The 21,699-nt window shown below is 35.8% G+C and overlaps 5 protein-coding genes across 5 annotated transcripts; 2 read left to right on the forward strand and 3 right to left on the reverse strand.

Moving 5' to 3' along the window:
* The first annotated feature begins 3,431 nt into the window (after positions 1 to 3,431).
* LOC132179928 (protein PLANT CADMIUM RESISTANCE 2-like) lies at positions 3,432 to 4,936 on the forward strand. Its single transcript, XM_059592742.1, has 4 exons — positions 3,432 to 3,615; positions 3,770 to 3,841; positions 3,932 to 4,141; positions 4,860 to 4,936. Exons 1-4 carry the CDS (start codon positions 3,432 to 3,434, stop codon positions 4,934 to 4,936), a joined length of 543 nt encoding a protein of 180 aa, XP_059448725.1.
* A 1,727-nt stretch (positions 4,937 to 6,663) lies between these two features.
* On the forward strand, positions 6,664 to 8,790 carry LOC132179595 (pentatricopeptide repeat-containing protein At2g15690, mitochondrial). Its single transcript, XM_059592335.1, has one exon. The coding sequence runs from the start codon at positions 6,779 to 6,781 to the stop codon at positions 8,573 to 8,575; it is 1,797 nt and encodes a 598-aa protein (XP_059448318.1). The 5' UTR covers positions 6,664 to 6,778; the 3' UTR covers positions 8,576 to 8,790.
* Positions 8,791 to 11,556: 2,766 nt separating this feature from the next.
* Positions 11,557 to 12,290, reverse strand: LOC132179659 (calmodulin-like protein 30). Its single transcript, XM_059592414.1, has one exon. The coding sequence runs from the start codon at positions 12,257 to 12,259 to the stop codon at positions 11,702 to 11,704; it is 558 nt and encodes a 185-aa protein (XP_059448397.1). The 5' UTR covers positions 12,260 to 12,290; the 3' UTR covers positions 11,557 to 11,701.
* A 2,364-nt stretch (positions 12,291 to 14,654) lies between these two features.
* On the reverse strand, positions 14,655 to 15,350 carry LOC132180017 (calmodulin-like protein 30). The gene has a single exon (XM_059592855.1). The coding sequence runs from the start codon at positions 15,295 to 15,297 to the stop codon at positions 14,749 to 14,751; it is 549 nt and encodes a 182-aa protein (XP_059448838.1). The 5' UTR covers positions 15,298 to 15,350; the 3' UTR covers positions 14,655 to 14,748.
* A 999-nt stretch (positions 15,351 to 16,349) lies between these two features.
* LOC132178707 (protein disulfide-isomerase SCO2) lies at positions 16,350 to 20,785 on the reverse strand. The gene is made up of 3 exons (XM_059591223.1): positions 20,206 to 20,785; positions 19,815 to 19,941; positions 16,350 to 16,698 (listed from the first exon to the last, which is right to left on the reverse strand). Exons 1-3 carry the CDS (start codon positions 20,590 to 20,592, stop codon positions 16,625 to 16,627), a joined length of 588 nt encoding a protein of 195 aa, XP_059447206.1. The 5' UTR covers positions 20,593 to 20,785; the 3' UTR covers positions 16,350 to 16,624.
* Between the last annotated feature and the right edge of the window lie 914 nt (positions 20,786 to 21,699).

The following is a 21,699-nucleotide window of genomic DNA, read 5'->3' on the forward strand; positions in this document are numbered from 1 at the left end:
TTTTTTTTTTTTTTTTTTTCTTTTTTTGTTGAAAGTTAGGTACTGTTTGTTTGGTGGGTATATCTAGATTTGATGCAGTTTGGCCTTACTCGTTTTTGGGTTTTGAAAGTCTTTTTCTCTTTAATTTTTACATTGAAGTAGCAACAGGCATGAAGAAATGAAGAAATTGCATCCCAAACATTATGTTATGCTAGAATTCTGAGTCCTGTGATAGATATACAGTAGCACTTCTTCCCCAAATCCCTGTTCTTCAACCATATCAATTAAACCCCACCATCAACTGGTTCTTTAATATTTTTGGCACCATGATTTTTTAAGCTTTACAACAAGCCTAATCCATTCTGATCCTGTCAGCCGATTGGTTGGGTGCATGCATATTATCATTCATTCAGCCTAAAAAATTATTGACAAGTCAATGCTAGATTGAACAGAAATTCTCAGCAATTTTGTTAGTACTCGAATTTTTGACAATTCAAACAACAAATATGAAAGAACTCACATGAGACCTACCCATGAGCGAGACTCTTATATTTGTTAGAGATCCAGACTCAGCCGAATAGAGATTTTCAACAATTTTATTGCCCAAATTACTAGAAATAACTCTCATATGTAAGACTCGATCACTTATCCAAACAAGTTTTAAGCTACCCGTCTACATCTAAATCCAATCTTATCTGAAAAATGAGGCTAGCATTGACCTAGTCATTGTCTTATACTTCTGCAATTGATTTTTATCTCTGTATGGTCGGAACCTCGTTGTCATAATAAAGAAATTCATGACAGTGCGGATTGTATATGCATGTTTCTAGTGGGATATCATTTGTCCCCAACAAAAGATTAGAAGTTGATGATGCATACCAAAACAAAAAACCATTTTCAGTTTATTAAGCTTAATTTAATTTGTCTGGTCAAAACATTTTGGTAGGTTACATAGAAGGCCTCATATATGAACATGTCGATGTTTTTCAAATTAATTAACTATTGGTCGCGTGCATCGTTGCATGCATGTGTTGCTACTTTAATAATTTTATTTAATTTTGTTTATTGGGAACTCATTTCTTGTGGGTGGTTCTTGGAAATGAAGGCTGGGAAGCGAACGTGGACAGACAAAGGCGTGGAGTTACGGCGGCTCCAATGGTGGTGCCAGGCATGACAAGGTGAAAGGGGACATTAAGGCCATTTTGCTCCTCCTCCTGCTGCTTGCTTGTGCAGCTTCTTTTCAGTCGTATATATGATTTAAAAAATTGTTAAATCTACAACTCTTTTATATTTTGTTAACACACGTCGGTATATGATTGGAATGTGTTAATTTTTTTTTAGTGACCGGCTGGCGTGGCTCCAATCACATGCCAATAAATGTCACTTTGTTGTAAAAGTGTCGTAGAAGAGTTGAAAGAGTATCATTACCCATATGATTCATGCTATTGTTAATTGGAGTGTTTGCTTTTGTTATTCTCGTCGGGGAATAAAAGTAAAATTTGTGCTAATGTAGCCGGTGTAATAATATATATATTAAATGTGATTCTTATTTTTAAGTTTATCTATGATTTTTATAGACGAATGAACGAGAACATAATAAACAGTAAAGCATCTTTACTTTTGTTTTTTAAGGAAAGTTTCACGAGCAAATTATTATTGTTAGCCACAGTAGTCATCATTTTTTAAAATGACTCTTTGTTCAAGTAAAAGTTGTCTCTAAGTTTTCATGAGAATGAATAACTTTTGGCCGCTTGAAAACTACATATGCATAAATGATCCACTCTAACAAAGAAAAAGATTATGCAATTGTCACTTTCTTAGAATTGAAGTGTGTTAACTGTTAAGGTACTTTTTGGTTGATGTCTAAGCGGCAAAAAAGGGATGGACAACCCCATGGGCTGACACAGTGAATGTTCACCAGCTATATTTAAAAGAGAAATGTTTGTTTTCATCCAATTTTTTTGTCTATTGCGATATAATATATGAACAAATTTCCTATTGAATATATGGGATCATATGTAAGTCCCACAGATTTCATAGTAGATTTATAGAAGAAAAAAATAAACAAAAGAGATGAATAAAAAATGAATGTGAAACAGTTCTCTATTTGAAAGAGATAAGAATAACTTGAAAAAAAAAAAAAAAAAAAATTGAAGAAAGAGATGGATATTTGGGATGACAAAGTGCATGTTCACATTGTCATCGGTCTTGTATTAGTCTCTGGGGTTTCATTACTTTATTTTTTCCCTCCTAGGGTTTCATTTTTATCACATGACGTCCATGTGGTTTTAATAATAAACCAAGTTAGTCCTTCGTCAGTTGACCATTAGTCATAATTTTAATTCTAGTTCTACGTAATTCAATCCAAACGTCAACACGTATTATCTAATTTTAACTTTATAAAAAAAAAAAAAAAAAAAACTGGGGGTGGCCATCTGGCCGGATGGGGGTGGCTGAGCCACCCTCCTTGGCTCCAAGGGGGTGGCCGAGCCACCCATAGTACCCATTGGGGGTGGTTTCGGCCACCCCCATGGCCAAAGGGGGTGGCAAATGGCCAAGCCACCCCCAGCTTTTTTTGTTTTTTGTTTTTTGTTTTTTTATTTTTATTTTTTTGAAAATACATTTTTTTAAAAATTTTTTTTAAAAAAAGTAGGTGCCACGTGTCAACATTTGATTGGTCCACGTGGAATTCCGTTAAGTCAACTAACAGTCAACTGATGGAGGACTAACTTGGTCTATTATCAAAACCACATGGACCTCCTGTGATAAAAATGAAACCCTAAGGACTAATTTAGTATTTAACCCTTAAATTTATCTTTGGGTAAAGTCCACTTAACCCCCTCAAATTACCACTATAATGACAATCTACCCCTTAAACTATTAATTGCAATAATTTACCCTCCAAACTACCAAAACAATGACAATGTACTCCAAATTTTAACAAAATGACAAAATTATCCTTACTAAAATAAAAACAAAAATACTAAAAAATCAAAATTTTAAGGGTATTTTTGTCTTATTGAAAATTCTATACGGATAATTTCGTCACTTTGCTATCATTGAGAGATACATTGTTATTGTTTTGCTAGTTTTGGGGGTAAATTGTCGCAATTGATAACTTTGAGGGTAGATTGTCATTGGGGTGACAGTTTAAGGAGGTTAAGTAGACTTTACCCTTTATCTTTTCTTGTCGGCTTAAACTTTTAAAATAAATGTAATTTAACATAATAAATATTCATTTTCTCATTAGCCAGGGAATGACTATTTCATTTCATTTTCAATAAAAAAAAAAAAAATTATTTATTTTCTTAATAGAATAAGATGACCTCGCTGGTTGTAACCTCAGTCTTTGATGACGCTTCTGCCAATATAATTAGATTCCCAAGCCTTAGAGTACTCTTTCATATATAGACACGACCAAAAACTTAATTTATTTTAAGTTACCCAGAAAAATGCATCCTCCAGCACGTGGTTATGAGAAAAGAGCAGGTGAACACCATCCACCTCCTTTCCCAGCTCCAGCACCTCCACAGCCGTATAATGCTCCTACATATATAGCCTCTGGTGTGCAGCCTTATGTTGTTGCAGGGAGGTGGTCCACTGGTCTTTGCCATTGTTGTGATGATCCTGCAAATTGTAAAGATCTATATATCTTCATCACCAATTTCTACCCATAAACTATATTTTATCAGATCTTCTTATCAAGTAGTCTTTCTTATTGATTCATTAAACATTAATTAAACCTTGTTTATTTTATTAACTTTTGTTTCAATTTTTATGTTTTTTGAAGGCTTGATCACTTGCTTCTGCCCTTGCATCACATTTGGACATATTGCTGATATAGTTAGCAGAGGCTCTTCATGTAAGCCTATTGAAAACAACTTTCTTTCTGATTATCAAGTTTAAGAATATATATATAGAAAATGATGGTTATTTTTTGGTGTTTTTACAGCTTGTGCTTTAAGTGGCACAATCTATGGGCTTCTGGGTTTTACTTGTTTGGCATGCTTGTACTCTTGCTTTTGTCGTTCAAAATTGAGGGGGCAATATGACTTGGACGAGGCACCTTGTGCAGACTGCTTGGTGCACTTCTGCTGTGAGCCTTGTGCTCTGTGTCAAGAATACAGAGAGCTCAAGAATCGTGGGTTGGATATGGGAATAGGTATAATTGCTTCTTGATTAGTTAATCACATCTCTATTTAATTATTTTCTTTTTTCTTCTCTCTACTGCTGATTTCAAATCATTTGGTGAAGAAAACCCTTGTTTTTTTTTTTTTTTTTCCTTTTTCTTTTTTTGATGAAAGATTAGGTACTGTTTGTTTGGTGGGTATATCTATATTTGATCATGCAGTTTGGACTCGACTTGTTTTTGGGTTTTAAAAGTCTTTTGCTTTGAACACGTCTTTAAAAATGACATTGAAGTAGCAAAAGGCATGAAGAAATTGCATCCCAAACATTATGTTACAACAAGTTTGGAGGATCTTGTGGAGATTCAAAGTCAGATTTCCTTAGTTTCCATTGGGGAATTAAAGTTGATGAGGCTTTGTGGGTGACTGGAAAAAAATCTATTTATAGTTGCAGGGTCACTTGGGATGTTATTCGGATTAGCATTTTCATTAGACTTAGCTAAAAAGTTATTTTGGTGAGCAATTTTGCTGAAATGGTTCAACACCTCACCAATTTGGTGAGAAATTTTTTGTGGGTGAACAGAATCAGCAACAATTGAATAACCATTTCTATTTCCTTTTGGGTATGGGTGTGAAGAATTAATATTTAAAGAATAATAAAAGTTGATATTTAAATGGTTTTTTTTTTTAAAAAAAAAAAAAATTATTTATTTTATTGGGAACTTATCTTATGGGTGGTTCTTGCAAATGAAGGTTGGAAAGCAAACGTGGCCAGACAGAGTCGTATAGTTATAGTAGCTCCGGTGGTGGCACCTGGCATGACAAGGTGAAAGGAAACATTAAGGCCCCTTTACTGCTGCTCTTGCCGCAATTGTTTGTGCAACTTCTTTTCAGCTGTATCTATGATTCAAAAAATCTTACCTAATCAAGGAAATCTGTGCTCATTTTGCTTTTGTAACCACCTTGAAAGGATCGAGTTATTTGTTTGATCAATTTCCTACCTTCTGTATGTATTTTACACTATTTTATTTTATTTTGGGTCTATTGTTGAGGAGTTTACCCCTATTTCGGTTTTAAGATCATTCACTCTCTATTCCTTTTGGATCCGGAGTAGAAATGATCATCAATTGTAACTCTTTTCCTTATTCAATTAAAAAAAAAAAATTATACATTTATTTATTTATTATTATTATTATTTTTAAATGCGTGGATATTAGGGTTTCGCCTCGACTAGTTCAAAATAGTTTTGTTAGATTTTGTGATAAAATATTAAGGTACGAACATAAAAGAGAATCACAAATCTACTTACCATGACCATTGTTTCTAAATTGTTTGAATTGAAAAACCAAGATTGAATATTGTGAATTTGTAGAATTTTAAAAACTTCACAATGTGTCTAAATGGAGAATGATAGATAGAGTTTTTAACCTATCTTTTTTTCACATTAAATTTGTAATGGATGAAGAATCACGTACTTATTTATTGATAGACAAAAACCCTTATCCACAATCTAATATTGCTTCTTGCCATCAAGGGAGATAACTTATGATGAAATGAGACAATCTTTCACTTTAGTTGTTTTGTCTGTATTTTAATTGTTTTAAAGTTGTAGTTTAATAAAAAAAATCTTTTAATATAATATACGTGACGGGTGGGCCACTTTAAATCTCATTGTAAAACATGTGTTCTAATAGTTTCAATCGTTTATCTAAGGTAGACCCTTAGAATTTGATGGTAGACGGACTTAAAAGTAAGCTACAAACTCTTTACGCTTAATCATTAATCTAGATAACGCTTGCATCCTCTATATTACCACGACTACTGATATAGAGTTAGCCAATACGTATTTCTCAGATTTCTTTATTGCTTCTCTTGAAAAGAAGCTTACGACCCAAAAGCTTTGTACTTAGGAGTGATTTAAAGGCTAGGCAGTTAAGGCGGTCGCTTAAGGCCCCTAAACTAAAGATATGAAGTCCCTTTAAGATATAAAAGATCGTAAAAAGGTATTAAAACGCCCATTGAGAAATAAAAATTCCCTAAAAATAACAAATTTTTAATTAACAACAAAAACTGCATTAATTAAGTCAAATTGTAATATAAGTTATATAACTCGAGTGTCTTTTGTGAATTTGCTTTTATATGTCTAATAAAGAGAAATGAAGAGCTTGTTTCGGATTGCATTTGAGAAATAAAACTTTTAAGTCAAAAAAATATTTTTTTGCAAAAGCTTCATTTTCAAGTTTTCGTCAAAAGTGTGTTTTTGTTATTTTTAGGTTTTTTGGACCTTTAAAAGCGCTTTTAATTTTTTTTACAAACGAGTACTTTTTTTTTTCAAACGAATTTTTTAAGTGTTAAAAGCACTTTTAAGCTTCTTAAAAGTAATCTCAAACATGCTCAAAGTGTACGTATTGGATCATTTATAACAACCAAATGAAGCCTTACTTCTGTTTTCCAACCCGGTCCAAGCCCGAAACAAATATGGGTCCATTAACCAAGATCCACAAAACCAAATTTCCCCAAATGTTAACGGATTTGAAAAAACAGTAAAAGCCCAGACTGCGCAGTAAAGCATTTTGGCATCTGCTTCCCTCACGCTCTTATTGTTAGGGTTTATCTTAGTGACTGTTGAGTATAGGGTTTTGCATTTCGAAGTTCAGTCCAGCTCACAAAAAATGGCGTCGCTCATGGCGATCCGGCGCGCTCGAAGCCGAATAGATTCCTCTTTCTTCAAGGTACGGCCTCCACACCCTTCTTATTTCACCTTCAATCACAGCAACAACGACAACAACAAACCCCTAACCGTAATCAGAACCCTAAGCAGCTCTGCAATCCCAAACGACTATCAGAGACCCAATGACTATCAGAGATCACCTCCACCACCACCATCACCACAACAACAACAACCGCAGTCTTGGGGCGTTCAGAACCAGAGAAACCCGAATCAGTGGGTTCCACAGAACCAGGGCTGGAACCCGCAGACCCAGAACCGGAGCTATCCCGATCGTGGATATGCTAACCAGGGTCAGAACTTTCCCGATCGTGAATATCCCAATCAGGGTCCGGGTTATCCTCAGCATGGAAACCCTCGTGAATATCCTAATCAGGGTCCGGGTTATCCTCAGCATGGAAACCCTAATCAGGGGAATTCTCAGTACCAAAACCCTAACCGTGTGAACCCTCAGAGCCCCAATTTTCAACAACCCAGAGCCCCAAACCAGTGGAACAACCAAAATCAGGGGTACCCACGTGTCCAAAACCCTAATTTGGGGATCCAGCAGGTCCAAAACCCTAACAGAGGGCAGGTGGTTGAGGACCCAGCCCCGGTTGCTTCTCCTCCTCCGCCTTCGATTGAAGACCTGGGACGGCTTTGCGAAATGGGAAAGGTCAAGGAAGCTATTGAATTGATGGAACAAGGGGTTAAAGCCGATTGGAATTGTTTCTACAGGTTGTTTGAGTGCTGTGGGGAATTGAAGTTGTATGAGAATGCGAAAAAGGTTCATGATTTCTTTTTGCAGTCAATGTGCCGGGGTGATGCTCGGTTGATTAATAAGGTGATTGAAATGTATGGGAAGTGTGGGGCCATGACTGATGCGCGAAGGGTGTTTGATCATTTACCCAATAGGGATATTCACTCTTGGCATTTGATGATTAATGGGTATGCTGATAATGGGTTGGGTGATGATGGGTTGCAACTCTTTGAGGAGATGAGGCAGATGCAGTTGAAACCCATTGGGGAGACTTTCCTTGCTGTTTTTTCGGCTTGTGCAAGTGCGGATGCTGTGGAAGAAGCATTTATACATTTTGATTCGATGAAGGATGAGTATGGTATTGATCCAGGGTTTGAGCAATATATGGGGCTTCTAGGTGTACTTGGGAAGTGTGGGCATCTTAATGAAGCAGTGGAATTTGTAGGGAGACTTCCGTTTGAGCCCACGGCGGAGGTTTGGGATGCATTAAGGAATTATGCTCGGATTCATGGGGATGTTGATCTTGAAGACCGTACTGAAGAGTTAATGGTTGCTCTTGATTCGTCGAAGGCTGTTGCTAATAATATCCCTACCCCACCGCCAAAAAAGCTTACTGCAATTAGCATGCTTGATGGGAAGAACAGAATCATCGAGTTTAGAAACCCAACTCTGTACAAGGATGATGAAAAGCTGAAGGCCTTGAGTGGGATGAAAGACGCAGGTTATGTGCCGGACACGAGATATGTTCTTCATGACATTGATCAGGAGGCCAAGGAGCAGGCCTTGCTCTATCATAGTGAGCGTTTGGCAATTGCTTATGGTCTGATTAGTACTCCAGCAAGGACGCCTCTGAGGATCATCAAGAACCTCCGCATCTGTGGTGACTGCCACAATGCCATCAAGATCATGTCCAAGATTGTTGGGAGGGAACTAATTGTTAGGGACAACAAGCGGTTTCACCATTTCAAGGATGGCAAATGCTCTTGTGGTGATTATTGGTGAAGTTCTTCAAACTGTAAACTTTTAACATACGGATCCACCGAGATTTTCTTTCTAGTTGCAATTTGGTGTGTAGAGTGCAAAATTGCAATATTTTGGACAGAAACTCCAGTGACAGTGGTAGGAGGTGAACCGTCTATTGCTATAATGTATTCCCTGCTTGCTTTGACGTTCAATCAATTATTTGTTAAATACGTCCTCTTACCATTGGCACATTATTTTCTGCCTTAATACTTTCTATGCACCATAACCATACAACTGAAATATCTATGTTTATGTTCAAGATAACTTCAAAGCAATTAACAGAAACTTTTGAGATGATAATCTTGTTAATCTTTTTGTGTGGAGATGGCATTTCATTTTAGGACGTGGGTTGCCATTAGTCAGGCTCAAAAGAGACTCGATTTTGATGTATAAAATATGCATGGAAGATGCTCTTCAGGACAAATTGAAGCAAATAATGTCTTGGTTATGCAGGCATCTTAATATGTTTCTAACTCCAGGATTTAGAATCCTAGTTATTAGGTGAGGTCGGAATTTGTTCAATCCCTTTAATTGTAGGAAGCAATGTCTGGCCATTATCATTCCATGAGACCTAATTTGTAGATGGTTGTACCTTCAAACGTGCAAAAGAAATTTGTAGACCTAATTGCAGCATCTTTTGGTTTTTAGGTACGAGATGCTTTGTACTCTAGTTAGGTGTTTTTTTTTTTTTTGAACAAACTTTAGTTAGGTGTTTGTTAGTTCAGCTTTGGTATATTTTATGGTGGCTTTGTTTCAATGCCTATATTCTAGTTCTCAGTGATTAAAATACTTTTGACAGGTTTGACTCAAAATTTGATGTTCTTAAATTGTGTGGATTTGGATTGTATGGGGGCATTGAGTCGATTGTGTTGAATCCCATATTAGGTATATATACATATTAGGTTGATTTGGGTTATATAAGCGATTATCACATATATGTGTTAAGCACAACTCGTGACCCATTAGAGTCAACTTAGAGAATCATGCAAATATGATTAACACGTCCTCAAATCGTACTTAGATTGTTTCCATTGAATAGTTAAAAGTAACTCTTTAGCCAAATTTTAGTTAGAGTACTAGCAATAGACTCCCTAAAACTCATTTTTTTTCCTATGTTTAGGGAAAATCTTCAAAAACCACAAAAAAACACTCACATCAGAAGCTCCAAATTTAACCAACATCAATTGGGAAACACTGTAAACTCCATATGCATTGTTAAATTATAAAACATCTCATTCTCTCTCCTTTCTCCTTTACATGTCCTAACAATTCTCTCTCCTCTCTCATTGGTTGCAATGATAAAAAGAAATAGTATTTAATTTATAGAGGGAAAAATAAAGGAATCTATTGTAAAATATTTTTTAGGGAATTAAAAAGTAGTTTTATTCCCTAAATTGAGGAAAAATGATTGGGAAGCTGCTGCTAGTGCTCTTAGGACCCTTGAAAGAATCACCGCACTGAACTTGCTATCGGTACAATAGTTTTGGAGTTTTACTGTTGCTCTTCAAATCTAGCTAGTAATTGTAGCATTCTCTAAACCTTTTCTTAATTGAATTTTTGTATCCTTCAAACGTAGAGAGCAAATGTCGAGAGAGAGAGAAAGATGAGATAGAATAAAAAATGTATGAGAAGTGCTAGGAGGCTAAACAAATAAACTCAGAAAATTTTTCAAACTGACGTGACAAGGGTTTTTAAATTTAAAAAAATGCAATTCCCTCTCTCTTGTCTGCCACTCACGGTCTTCTATGTCAGTTTGAAAATTTTTCTGGGTTCATTTGTTTGGCTCCCTAACACTTCCCAAAATGTATATATTATTATTAAAAATTATTAAAATAAAGTAGAGAGTTTTAGATGGAGGGGCGTTTTTGAAAAGTGGGGGTACTAGGAGAGTTAAAAGAGAAAAAGTAGGTTTTCTAACTAAAATTTAGCTAAAAAATAGTTCAACGAAAATGCTTTTTAGTTTTCTAAAAGTATGGAACTACTTGGTAGGAGGCAAACCACTGTCTTGAAAAGGATTTTTAAGATGGAGATTCCCAATGTAGCTAAGGTATTTATGTGGAAGGCTTGTAATAATGTGTTGCCTACAAAAACAAACTTGCTTAAGCGAAAAATAATGGGAGATTTGTATAGGGTTAAAAAGAGAATAGGCATTTGTGTGATTTTGCAGGATCATGTAGGGAAGGGATTGGCAACGTGAATAGCTCCCAAACACAATATAGCCGGTCATTGCAGCGGCCACAATTTTATAAGCTGTGGCATTTACTAGAGAATTGGTGTTCAAAAGGTAGAGCTAGAAAGAGATTCTATTCAAGTTGTGCAACAAATGAGGAAGGAAGAAAAGAATTGGTGCATATATGACCAATTTTTGTTTTTTTCTATTCATATATGACCAATTAATTGATGATGTTAGAGTAGTGCTTAATTCAAGTTGTGCAAGCAAGGAGATTTTATTCAAGTTGTGCAAGCGAGGAAGGAAGAAACGAATTGGTGGCCAATTAATTGACGACGCTAGAATAGTGCTTAATAGCTTGTTGAATTGGAAGGTGAATCATATTAGAAAGCGCTTTCTATTATGGAATATGGAAGAAGCTCCTCAATGTATTCTCGATATTATATAGGTTAAATGTCATTTTCAAGCTATTTTTCATCAATGAAATGATTGCTAGATTGAATTTTTTTTTTTTTTTTTAAAGATTGAAAGCAACAATGGAATCCAAGAGTTAATTTGATAAAATCTTACCTTACCAAAAAAAAAACAAAAAGGTTGAACTTTAACTCCTAAGCTTGGATTGCAATTTTTTGTTATTAGGTCATCTGAATTTCATAAAAATTTAGGCAGCTTAAGAGGTTGCAAGGCTCACCTGTTACAGACAGGTGAGTCCCACATCCTTCATTACCTGAGTAGATGAGCTTTACAACCTCTCTAAAAAATTCAAACAACGTAATAACAAGCGGTCATCGTCTTTAGCATACGCATTAATTTCCATTGGAATACAGCAAACTAGATTAGCAACAGAAGTAAAATACTTTTACATTGATGGGCATATCTTACAAGGAGTCTAACCAAAAGATGCCCCCTCATAAGTCCTACCCATCAAGAGATGTCTAAAGACGCTTCATGTTGCGAGTCATCATGGTCATGAACTCATCCATGTTAACCATGCCATCCCCATCAGTGTCCACAGCTCTCACCATTCTCCGGCAATCCTCCAGGCTGCATCTCTCTCCCAGCCTCCTCAACATTTCAAGAACTTCTTCGGCGCTTATTTTCCCGTCCCCGTTCAAATCGAATGTCCGAAAAGCATTCTGTATGTCCATCGTCTTCACCCCGCCGCCTCTCCTGTGCACTTCCATGAACTCTCTGAAATCAATGAACCCATCTCCGTCCAGATCAGCCACCTCGAAGATCTTCGGCACTTCGCCGATCATCGCGCCCTTTCCCAGTGCTCTTAGCACGGCCTTGTACTCCTGCTGAGAAATCTTCCCATCTTTGTTGGCATCAAATTTATCAAACACTTGCTTCATCTCATTCTCATTTGGCTGGAAACCAGATTTCAAGCCAGAGCTTTGCCTGTCTCTGAAGGAAAACAGATGAGAAGGTTTCCGCAAGAACTTAGTTTTGGAGATGTTGTATTGGAAATCCAGGAAGCTCATGTTTGACATTTTCTGTTATCTGATGAATGCAGAGATAACAAAGAGCCTTCTATTTTTAATGGCAGAAATCAGTTGTACGTCTTGTTATTTATATAAGCTGCGAGGTATATATGAGATATTATTCTGTTCCCATTGTCAGGAGGATAAAGCAGCCTGGAAGAAAGCATTTTAATTCCTTACAACACTTTGAGGGCGATCGACCATGAGACAAAATATTCTTAAACGATAAAGTAGTGTCAGCAAATGTGGTTTGTAGAAAAGCATTGGTACAGAAGAAAAGAACACATTCTTTGCAAAAGTTTGAATCCTCCTTCTGGCTTGTCGTGCAGTCTCTTCTTTCTAGTTTAAGAAGGTTTTCTTTCAGTGTATAGAGAAATGAAGGTTACTTTACATGAAAACTGTGACCAAAAGTTGCTCAAGAAAGCACACAATGATTGTGTTAAGGATAAAAATCAAAGCCATATTTGTTTTAGAGTGAGTTTAGTTCCGCAATTTTGTGAGCAAAACTCCTGTTTTTAAACAAAATCGTAATTTTTTCGCGTTTTCAAACCGCTGGAAAGGAGGTGCATTTTTAAAGCCGAACCGCGATTTTATCAAAGAAAATTTTCTTATAATGAACATAATTTGGGAAACAAAAGCTATATCTAATAAGAAAATGACCATTGACATGCAAATAAGGATCCCCTGCAATTGGAATGTCAGAATTACATACGTGCAACCCAGACAGTTTTTTATTTTTAATAGAAAATCCCAATCATCGGCACGCAGAAAGAAATTATACCAAAAGCATAAGCTAAGAGAATCAAATGAATATAGGCCCACTAAGCAGAATAGACCCCAACTTGAACAGAACCTTTAGGTCATCAAATAACTTTATACTTCCTTTCAAGAATATACGTCAAAAGTGGGAATGCATAACCCCTTGTCAAACTTTATTTTCTTGGTCTTAGCTTTTGGCAATAATCTACCACCCAATATCAAATTCAATTGTCAAGCTGAGGAAAACCCAACAAAAGAGAGAAGATCAACAAAAACCCAGAATTCATTGATTTGCAAAAACGACAATAGAGATAAGGCACATTAGTTAATTAAGTTCTGAAGATAAAGGAGCTTGTTTACTTGGAGCTTCCATATCTATCTGATATGTAGTACTGACCTACTAGAAGCTCCATAAACACTTCATCATGAAACCAACAGAGCATCAACTGGGTAACCAAAACACAAAAGTTTTCCAGTGCAGAAATCCTTGTTTCAGGCAAGAATAGTTCCACAGAAACTGGTGATTCAAAAGCTTCACATAATCGACGAGTCTCGGTCTCTGTCTCCTTTTGTTCTTCTTCCTAGCAAACACTTGGTTTAGAGTACCATCTTAACAATATGTATATAAGTTTTTTAGCACCCTCTCCTAACAAGCTGGCTTTTAAGAGCAAGTTCTAGCTAAAATTTATATCATTTGGTGTTAGAGCCAACCGCCACATCAAGCATGGGATTGAATGCAGTTCGTTAAAAATGGAATTGAATGGATTGCACCTCTATGGTCGAGTCAAGGAGCGGGTTTATTATATAAAAACCTATAATTTTATGGAAATATTAAAAATTTAGACTATTTGGCTCTAATACTATTTATTAGGGAGTCGACCATAATGTAATACATTAAGATACCACTCAAATTAACCAGATTTGCAGATAGATATCCAATGCATAACCCCTTGCCAAACTTTATTTTCTTGGTCTTAGCTTTTGGCAATAATCTACCACCCAATAGCAAATTCAATTGTCAAGCTGAGGAAAACCCAACAAAAGAGAGAAGATCAACAAAAACCCTGAATTCATTGATATGCAAAAAAGACAATAGAGATAAGGCACATTAGTTAATTAAGTTCTGAAGATAAAAGGAGTTTGTTTACATGGAGATTCCATATCTATCTGATATGTTGACTGACCTACTAGAAGCTCCATAAACACTTCATCATGAAAGCAACAGAGCCTCAACTGGGTAACCAAAACACAAAAGTTTTCCAGTGCAGAAATCCTTGTTTCAGGCAAGATTAGTTCCACAGAAACTGGTGATTCAAAAGCTTCACATAATCGATGAGTCTCGGTCTCTGTCTCCTTTTGTTCTTCTTCCTAGCAAACACTTGGTTTAGAGTACCATCTTAACAATATGTATATAAGTTTTTTAGCACCCTCTCCTAACAAGCCGGCTTTTAAGAGTAAGTTCTAGCCAAAATTTATATCATTTGATGTTAGAGAAAACCGCCACATCAAGTATAGGATTGAATGCAGTTCGTTAAAAATGGAATTGAATGGATTGCGCTTCTATGGTCGAGTCAAGGAGCGGGTTTATTATATAAAAACCTATAATTTTATGGAAATATTAAAAATTTAGACTATTTGGCTCTAATACTATTTATTAGGGAGTCGACCATAATGTAATATATTAAGATACAACTCAAATTAACCAGATTTGCAGATAGGTATCCATACAGATAGACTCTCTAGACAGGCTTCATGCTGCGAGTCATCATCGTCATGAAGTCACTCATTTTAACCACACCATCCCCATCAATGTCCACTGCTCTAACCATTCTCTGGCAATCTTCCTGGCTGCATTCCTCTCCCAGCCTCCTTAACACGCCCCGAATGTCATCGGTGCATATTTTACCGTCGTGGTTCAAATCAAATACTCGAAAAGCAGTCTGCAAGTCCATCCATTTCACTCCACCACCCTTCTTGTGATATTCCATGAACTCTTTGAAATCAATAAACCCGTCTTGCTTTCGATCAACCACCTCGAAAATCTTTGGTACTGTTTTAATCAAATCATCCTTTCCCAGTACTTTTAGCATGTCCTTGTAGTCTTCTTGAGAGATCTTCCCATCTTTGTCCTTATCAATCATATCAAATACTTGCTTCATCTCATTCTCATCTGGCTGGAAAGCAGGGTCTAGGCCAGAGCTTTGCCTGTCTCGGGAGGAAAACAGACGAGATGGTTTCCTCAGTTTGGAGATGTGGTATTGGAACTCGAGGAAACACATATTTGACATTTCTGTGGTGTTGTTGGTGTTTGTGGCAGATGAATGCAGATACAGTTGAGATATCAAAGTCTAACAGGCTTCGATTTTCTTTTATGGCAGAAATCAGTTGTCTTCTTACTTATATAGGCTGTGAGGAATACATATTATTACATGAGAGATTGTGGGCATACATGAGATATTATTTTGTGGCCAAACTCGAAGAATGTTAGAATATATGATAAGGATGATAAATGGGAATTTGTTTAATTATTATTTGATTACCATATTTATCTTATCTTCACCTACCTCAATTCTCATATAAATAGGAGTAATTTATAATGTAAACATTATCAAGCAATAAGAGCGAAATTGTAGCTCTATTAGGCTCTTCTTAATGTCTCCATTTTCAATTTCTTCTACTCTCTTTATTTTCTATATATATATATATTAAGTTTCTTCATGGCATCAAAGCAATCGACTGACGCCAGTATTTGATCGCTGATGGCCCTGTGAATTCTTGTTTTTCTTCTTTTTTCCTAGTAGTGCCTCCCTCTCGAATTCCTCACCTTCGTCGAATAATTTTTTTTACCTTGGATTCTTGTCTTTCAAGAATCCTTTCAAGCTTTTAACCACATCAGTTCAAAGCTCAGGAGCCAATCTACACAACCCCACAAAAGTTAACCAAATCCGATGTTGCACGCACCCACACACCATCAGAAGACTCTAAAGTACCATGAGAGCATTCACAATGGCTTATGTATCGTGGATTTCTATTTAAAAAAGCTAACTAAACCCCCCCAAAAAAACACCTTTACCGAGTTCTTTAAGCCAAATGCATTTTGCATTTCATCTATACTTCCCCAAATGTAGGGAAACACTACAGCTTTATGGATAAGTTTTTATTTACTTTCTGTCTCTCTCTCTCTCTCTCCCTATTTTTATTTATTTCTTTCTCCCTATGTTCCTTTTTATAAACAAATGAATAGAAATTTGTTATAAAAAAAAAATTATTATTTTAATAGAATAGACAAAGAATTTAAATAAACCGATGTATAATATTTTTAATAACTGACTAGCTAAAATAGAAAAAATAGCTTTTGTTGGCCATTTTAGATAGAAATTTAGATAAGCATCGAAGATGTTCTAAACAGATTGGTTGTAGAAAAGCAATGGTACAAAAGAAAAGAATACATTCTCTGCAAAAAGGTACAAATGCTCTTTTGGCTTGTTGTGCAATCCCTCCTTTCAAAACTGTGCCGAAAAGTTGCACAAGAAAGTATATCTCATCAAAATGTTTATATATATATATCATTCCCGAGTTAGAAAATGATAAGAATCAAAGCTAAATTTGTTTGAGTCACGGTGGTCTTCCATTATCCAAATCCTCCATTACTTCAATGTCCTTGCGAGCTGTTATCTTCTGCACATATCCTGCAAGCATGAATATTGTGTGTGAACTCCAGAATGCTGACATAACCGTTGTAATTAATCACCAAATAATTTTCTTCAGGCAAACACATAGCAATTTACTAAAACAGTAGTATTCACAAGAAAGTTTTCTTAATAATAATAATCATAATTTGAGAAACAAAAGCTATATATTTGATAAAGAAAAGCCCATTGACACACAAGGTATACACAAAAAGGAAGCACACAAAAATATAACCTAAGGGAATCAATTATGTCTACAGGTCATGAAATTCTCTAAGCCCACCAAGGAGAATAAAGATTTATGTTCAAGTAAGGTCTCAGGAATCTTTATCCTCCAAGAATAATAATAATAATAATAATAATAATAATAATAATAAAAGAATAAAGACTCCTAGATCTCAGGAATCTTTATCCTCCAAGAATAATAATAATAATAATAATAATAAAAAGAATAAAGACTCCTGGATAAAATAAACCCCATCTTGAGCAAAATATTTATGTCATCAATAAATTTATGTTTCCCTCCTTTCAAATACATCAAAAGTGAGAATGCAGAACCCCTAGCTAAACTTTTTTCTCGGTCTTAGCTTTGGCAATAATCTAACACCAAACAGCAAATTCAATTGGCAAGCTAGGGAAAACCCAACAAAAAGAGAGAAGACAAGTGCCCACAATTCAGTGAATGTGCAAAAAGATAATAGAGATGGCACACTAATTTAAATTCTGAAAATGAAGGAACTTGTTTACTTATAGCTTCCATATCCATCTAATATGTTGATTGACCTACTAGAAGCTCCATAAAAAAAATTGGTTTACTATACAAGCAACAGGACCTCAACCTTACTGAGAGCCACATCACAAAAACCAAAAATTTCCAGAGCACGGATCCTTGTTTCAGGCTTCAATGCATCCTCATAAAATCCATCACCCTTGGTGGCTGAAACTTAAACAGAACCTCAAGCTGAACTCATTACCACAATGTTGAAACCCAACCTTCATAATCGAGAGATCAAATTAATGGACTATCCTAACCCTTCAAACAAGACTAGTTCCACAGAAGTACAGACTTGGGTGACTCAAGAGCTTCACAGAATCAACATGAGTCACCTATACCCCCTAATGTTCCTCTTCACAGCAATGTTTGCTGGATATAATTAATTAATATTGAATTGTTCCCAAGTATCTAGGATTTGGTGTCATGGCACATAGTTCCCACAAATTTTTAGTAGCTAGTCTCTCTTGAAACGTGAAACTTTACCAGTCCAGGAATGGATGGCTTATCAAAACTGGAGTTCATGTGATACATGGCCAGGTGTAGTACTTATCAAAAAAAAAAAAAAACATGGCCAGGTGTAGTATTCAGACCACTCTACAAATCATCTATTTTTGGTATCAATGTGAAGATCTAAGTAAAGAATCAACCATCATTATGTATCAACAAAAAAAGAGGTTCAGATCAATATATCATGCAAAGCCGGCATTAGAAGCATGCCAGTAATAATTGTTCTATCTTTTGATATGCCTTACATATGAACAAGGACATTCCAACTTCAGAAAAGTTTACAATGACAAGCACTCTGCATCTAAGTTGAATCGATGGGATTCTACTCACTTCCATAAGTCCTTGCTTGGAAGTTTAAATTTCCAATGCTATGTGCTTTCATTGATCGTGCTGTTTCATGATGCACAAAACTTGGCATCATAGAAAAATATATCTACCGGGATGCACCATCCCTCACAACTAGTAAGCTAACACATAGACTTGCAATAATTATTTCAGAATAATCTCTAATGCCATTTTGTGCATTGTGACGGCTTGGAAACCATATTAAAAAATAATTTTACATGTTTGCACCATCTGATGTGCGCACACACATTGGAAATGTATATGATACGCCTACTTTCGCAATCACTTTTATTATTATAACTTGACTGCATGCTCAGATGTTTGAACCAAAAATCATCACAAATTACCACACAGCAATCTGAGGTCAATGGTTACATTATTTTTTCTTTTTTCTTTTCTTTTTAGATTTGTTCAATGCTTAGATATCCACGAAACATACAGTTGACGTGCTGGTGTCAAATCCCAATGACAGGAAAATGAAAGTTGAGTCATTGAATGGTACAGAACTTTCCAGACCTTAATGTGCATATATTACATGGCAAGAGGAACCTAACATAAAGAATGGATAAGGAATGGAAAGGTCACAAGAATCTAGAAAGTTGATTAGGTAAAAATGCACCTTCTAAGAGAAGACAGATAATTGGCAAAGTTGGGACCAAATTAGCTGATCTGGAATATAGAAAGGCACTCCTAAAGATGCTACTAATATCTATCAGGAGGAATTATCCAAAGTTGACAATGGAAATGCTAGTTTTCAGCCATTTGTTATTCTGCCTGCAAGATGCTGAGTTAGGCGGTCAAGGTCCACCTCCTACTGGAAATTAGTACCTAACTTCTTCAAAAGGTAAAATCTTATTATATCCTGAAGTATGGTGAAGAGACAGGGGTATGCGAGCAACACTAAACAGATTCCACATGGGTGGCCTCAAAACCAAGAGTTGTCTGATGAAAAACAAGATTAACATCCTATTTCATATGAGCACTTTAACAGTCTAAATATTTATTCTTCTTGGTGCACTTTCAGAAAGGTAATTATTGTTTGTACGTATGTATGAATAACCATATACTTGAACCATCCCCTTTACTATTAAAGTACTAATCCTCAAGCCCCATCCATGTTTTACTATGGAGATGATTTTAGTAAAATTTTGTGAATCCTGGAAGTCTTTTCTAGTTGCTTTATAACCTATTTATAGAAAATATAGCATGACAGGCTCCCAATTATAAGCAAAATAAGAAGAGGGTAAGATAAGCATGTGCTTTAGGGGTGGCAATTGGTATCCTGGTGTCCAATTCGGGTCGTGTCGAGACATAAGTATAAATTGTGCTTCACTTCATAAGAGGCAAACACCTCTTAAGCCTTTTCAATCAAAACAACAACTTGAGCTAAAGAAATATCAACATACTATAAAAATGTTTTTTCTTTTTTTTGATAAGTAAAAATCAGTCTTTTTAATTCCATGGAAATGCGAGTAAAGAAGAAGAATACCAATTCCCATGCAAGGTATGCATTTGCAGGTGGTCTCTTTTCCTCTTTTGTTATAATAGCTGACATATCCCGATCCTTGGCAACTTCGACACTTTCCTGTCCATTCGTACACGACTTCCTTACAGTCCTAGAAATTCAAAAATGCATCAAAATCTAGTGATTCTCTTTTCTAGGTTCTTTTTGAGCAATGTTTTTACTATACAAACCTCTTTGTCAAAATTTTATTATGAAATATTTACCACCCGAAAGTGGAGGAATTGCAGGCACTAGTAAATCATCTCTGTAATCCAACCCTCTAAACCAAACCCTCCTAACATTTCAACGAAAAAAAGAGAAAGCAAAAAGCAAAATAAATAGCAAAGAAAAAATCGAAGAGAGAAAGAAATAAAACCTCAACTCGAGGATCGCACCGGAGCCGCCGGTCGATCTCTTCCGGAGAAACAGGAGAAGAGTCCGGATGGGTCATTGGAAGCGGAAGAGCGTCGCTATCATCCGCCAAGTAGCTCTCTCCACGACGCGACCATTTCTTCTCTCTGGCATTCACTTTAACGCCGTTGCTGCCTCCGGCGGCGACGCCGCGCCTAGACCAGCCGTCTCCAGCAGCTGCGTCGGCGTCGTGGCCAATTCGGACGCCGCCAGAGATTTCTGCGGCGGCGGGGGTGGGGAACTGGAACCAGCGCGGGAATGTGGGGCCGGCCGGTATGTCCCCGGCGGCGCGGCACCGGAAGGTGGAGGGTTTTGATGGGAAGAAGAGGGAGCTAGGGTTTACGGCAAACATTCGACAAAACGCCACCGTTTTAGGTGGAGATAGAGAGAGAGAGAAACTTTGGACTTGGGATAGGAAATGGCGGAATCAGGTGGCGGTTGGGCTTTTTCAGTTATCAGTTTTTCTTACTCGGACTGGTTTCTGTGAGTTCTTTTCGAGTGGACGTTTGGGTGTGGTTCTTCAAACTCAAAGCTGGGACATGGGATTTTAGGGGGGGTCTACCTTTTGATATAATTTATGAGAGTGGACAGATATTTTATTAACTAAATTTCTTTAAATTATTATTATTATTATTATTATTATTATTATTAGTATTATTTTTAATTAAATGATAAATATTTTTTTGGAATAATTAAATATTTATCACTTTAAATTGTAATAACAACTGAAAAATATTGAATGATAAATACTAAATTAGTAAACTAATAAATATTGATGTGACAAAATTTTACTCATTTTTTGAAATAATATTTACAATTTTAAGAAATTTAACATAATAATTAAGCATTCTAATGAATCTTAATTCATAAATTAGAAGAGTGCTTGTAGCATTGACATTTAAGCTTGTTAAGGCGACTTAGTTGGTCTTTATCGGTGTTCTTTTTATCCACATTTTTATTTTACAATTATTCTACCATGTTTAGATAATGTTTCTAATCAATTCTTAGATAAGTTATTGTTAAAAAAAAAAAAATTAATGCTAGAAACTACATTTGAATCTTACAATGTTAATGTGATAGTTCTAACTAACCACTGGATTAGTTATTTTCAAAAAAAAAAAAAAAAACCCTTCCAAAACCAACCAAGACGGTGGCTCTGATGGTTTTGTAAGTGGTTTTGTCAATGTGTATTTTGTTTATGAGGTATTTTGTTAAGAGAAAAAAAAAAAATTATTTGTTGTAAAAGGTTATATATATTTTTTTGTGTTTTAAGTTTAGATGTCTGTTGTTTATTTGATGGTGCAAAACATTCGGTTTACACCATGACTTAATTGAAGTTATTTCATATAACATTACTCTAAACAAGAATCTAAGGGTTAGTTGAAATTGCTACCTAAATATTGTGAAATAAAAATATAATTTTTAGCATTACTCTTAAAAAATAAATGCTATGATAAAT

The sequence above is a fragment of the Corylus avellana genome, chromosome ca4, assembly GCF_901000735.1.
Source record: "Corylus avellana chromosome ca4, CavTom2PMs-1.0".
NCBI lineage: Eukaryota > Viridiplantae > Streptophyta > Magnoliopsida > Fagales > Betulaceae > Corylus > Corylus avellana.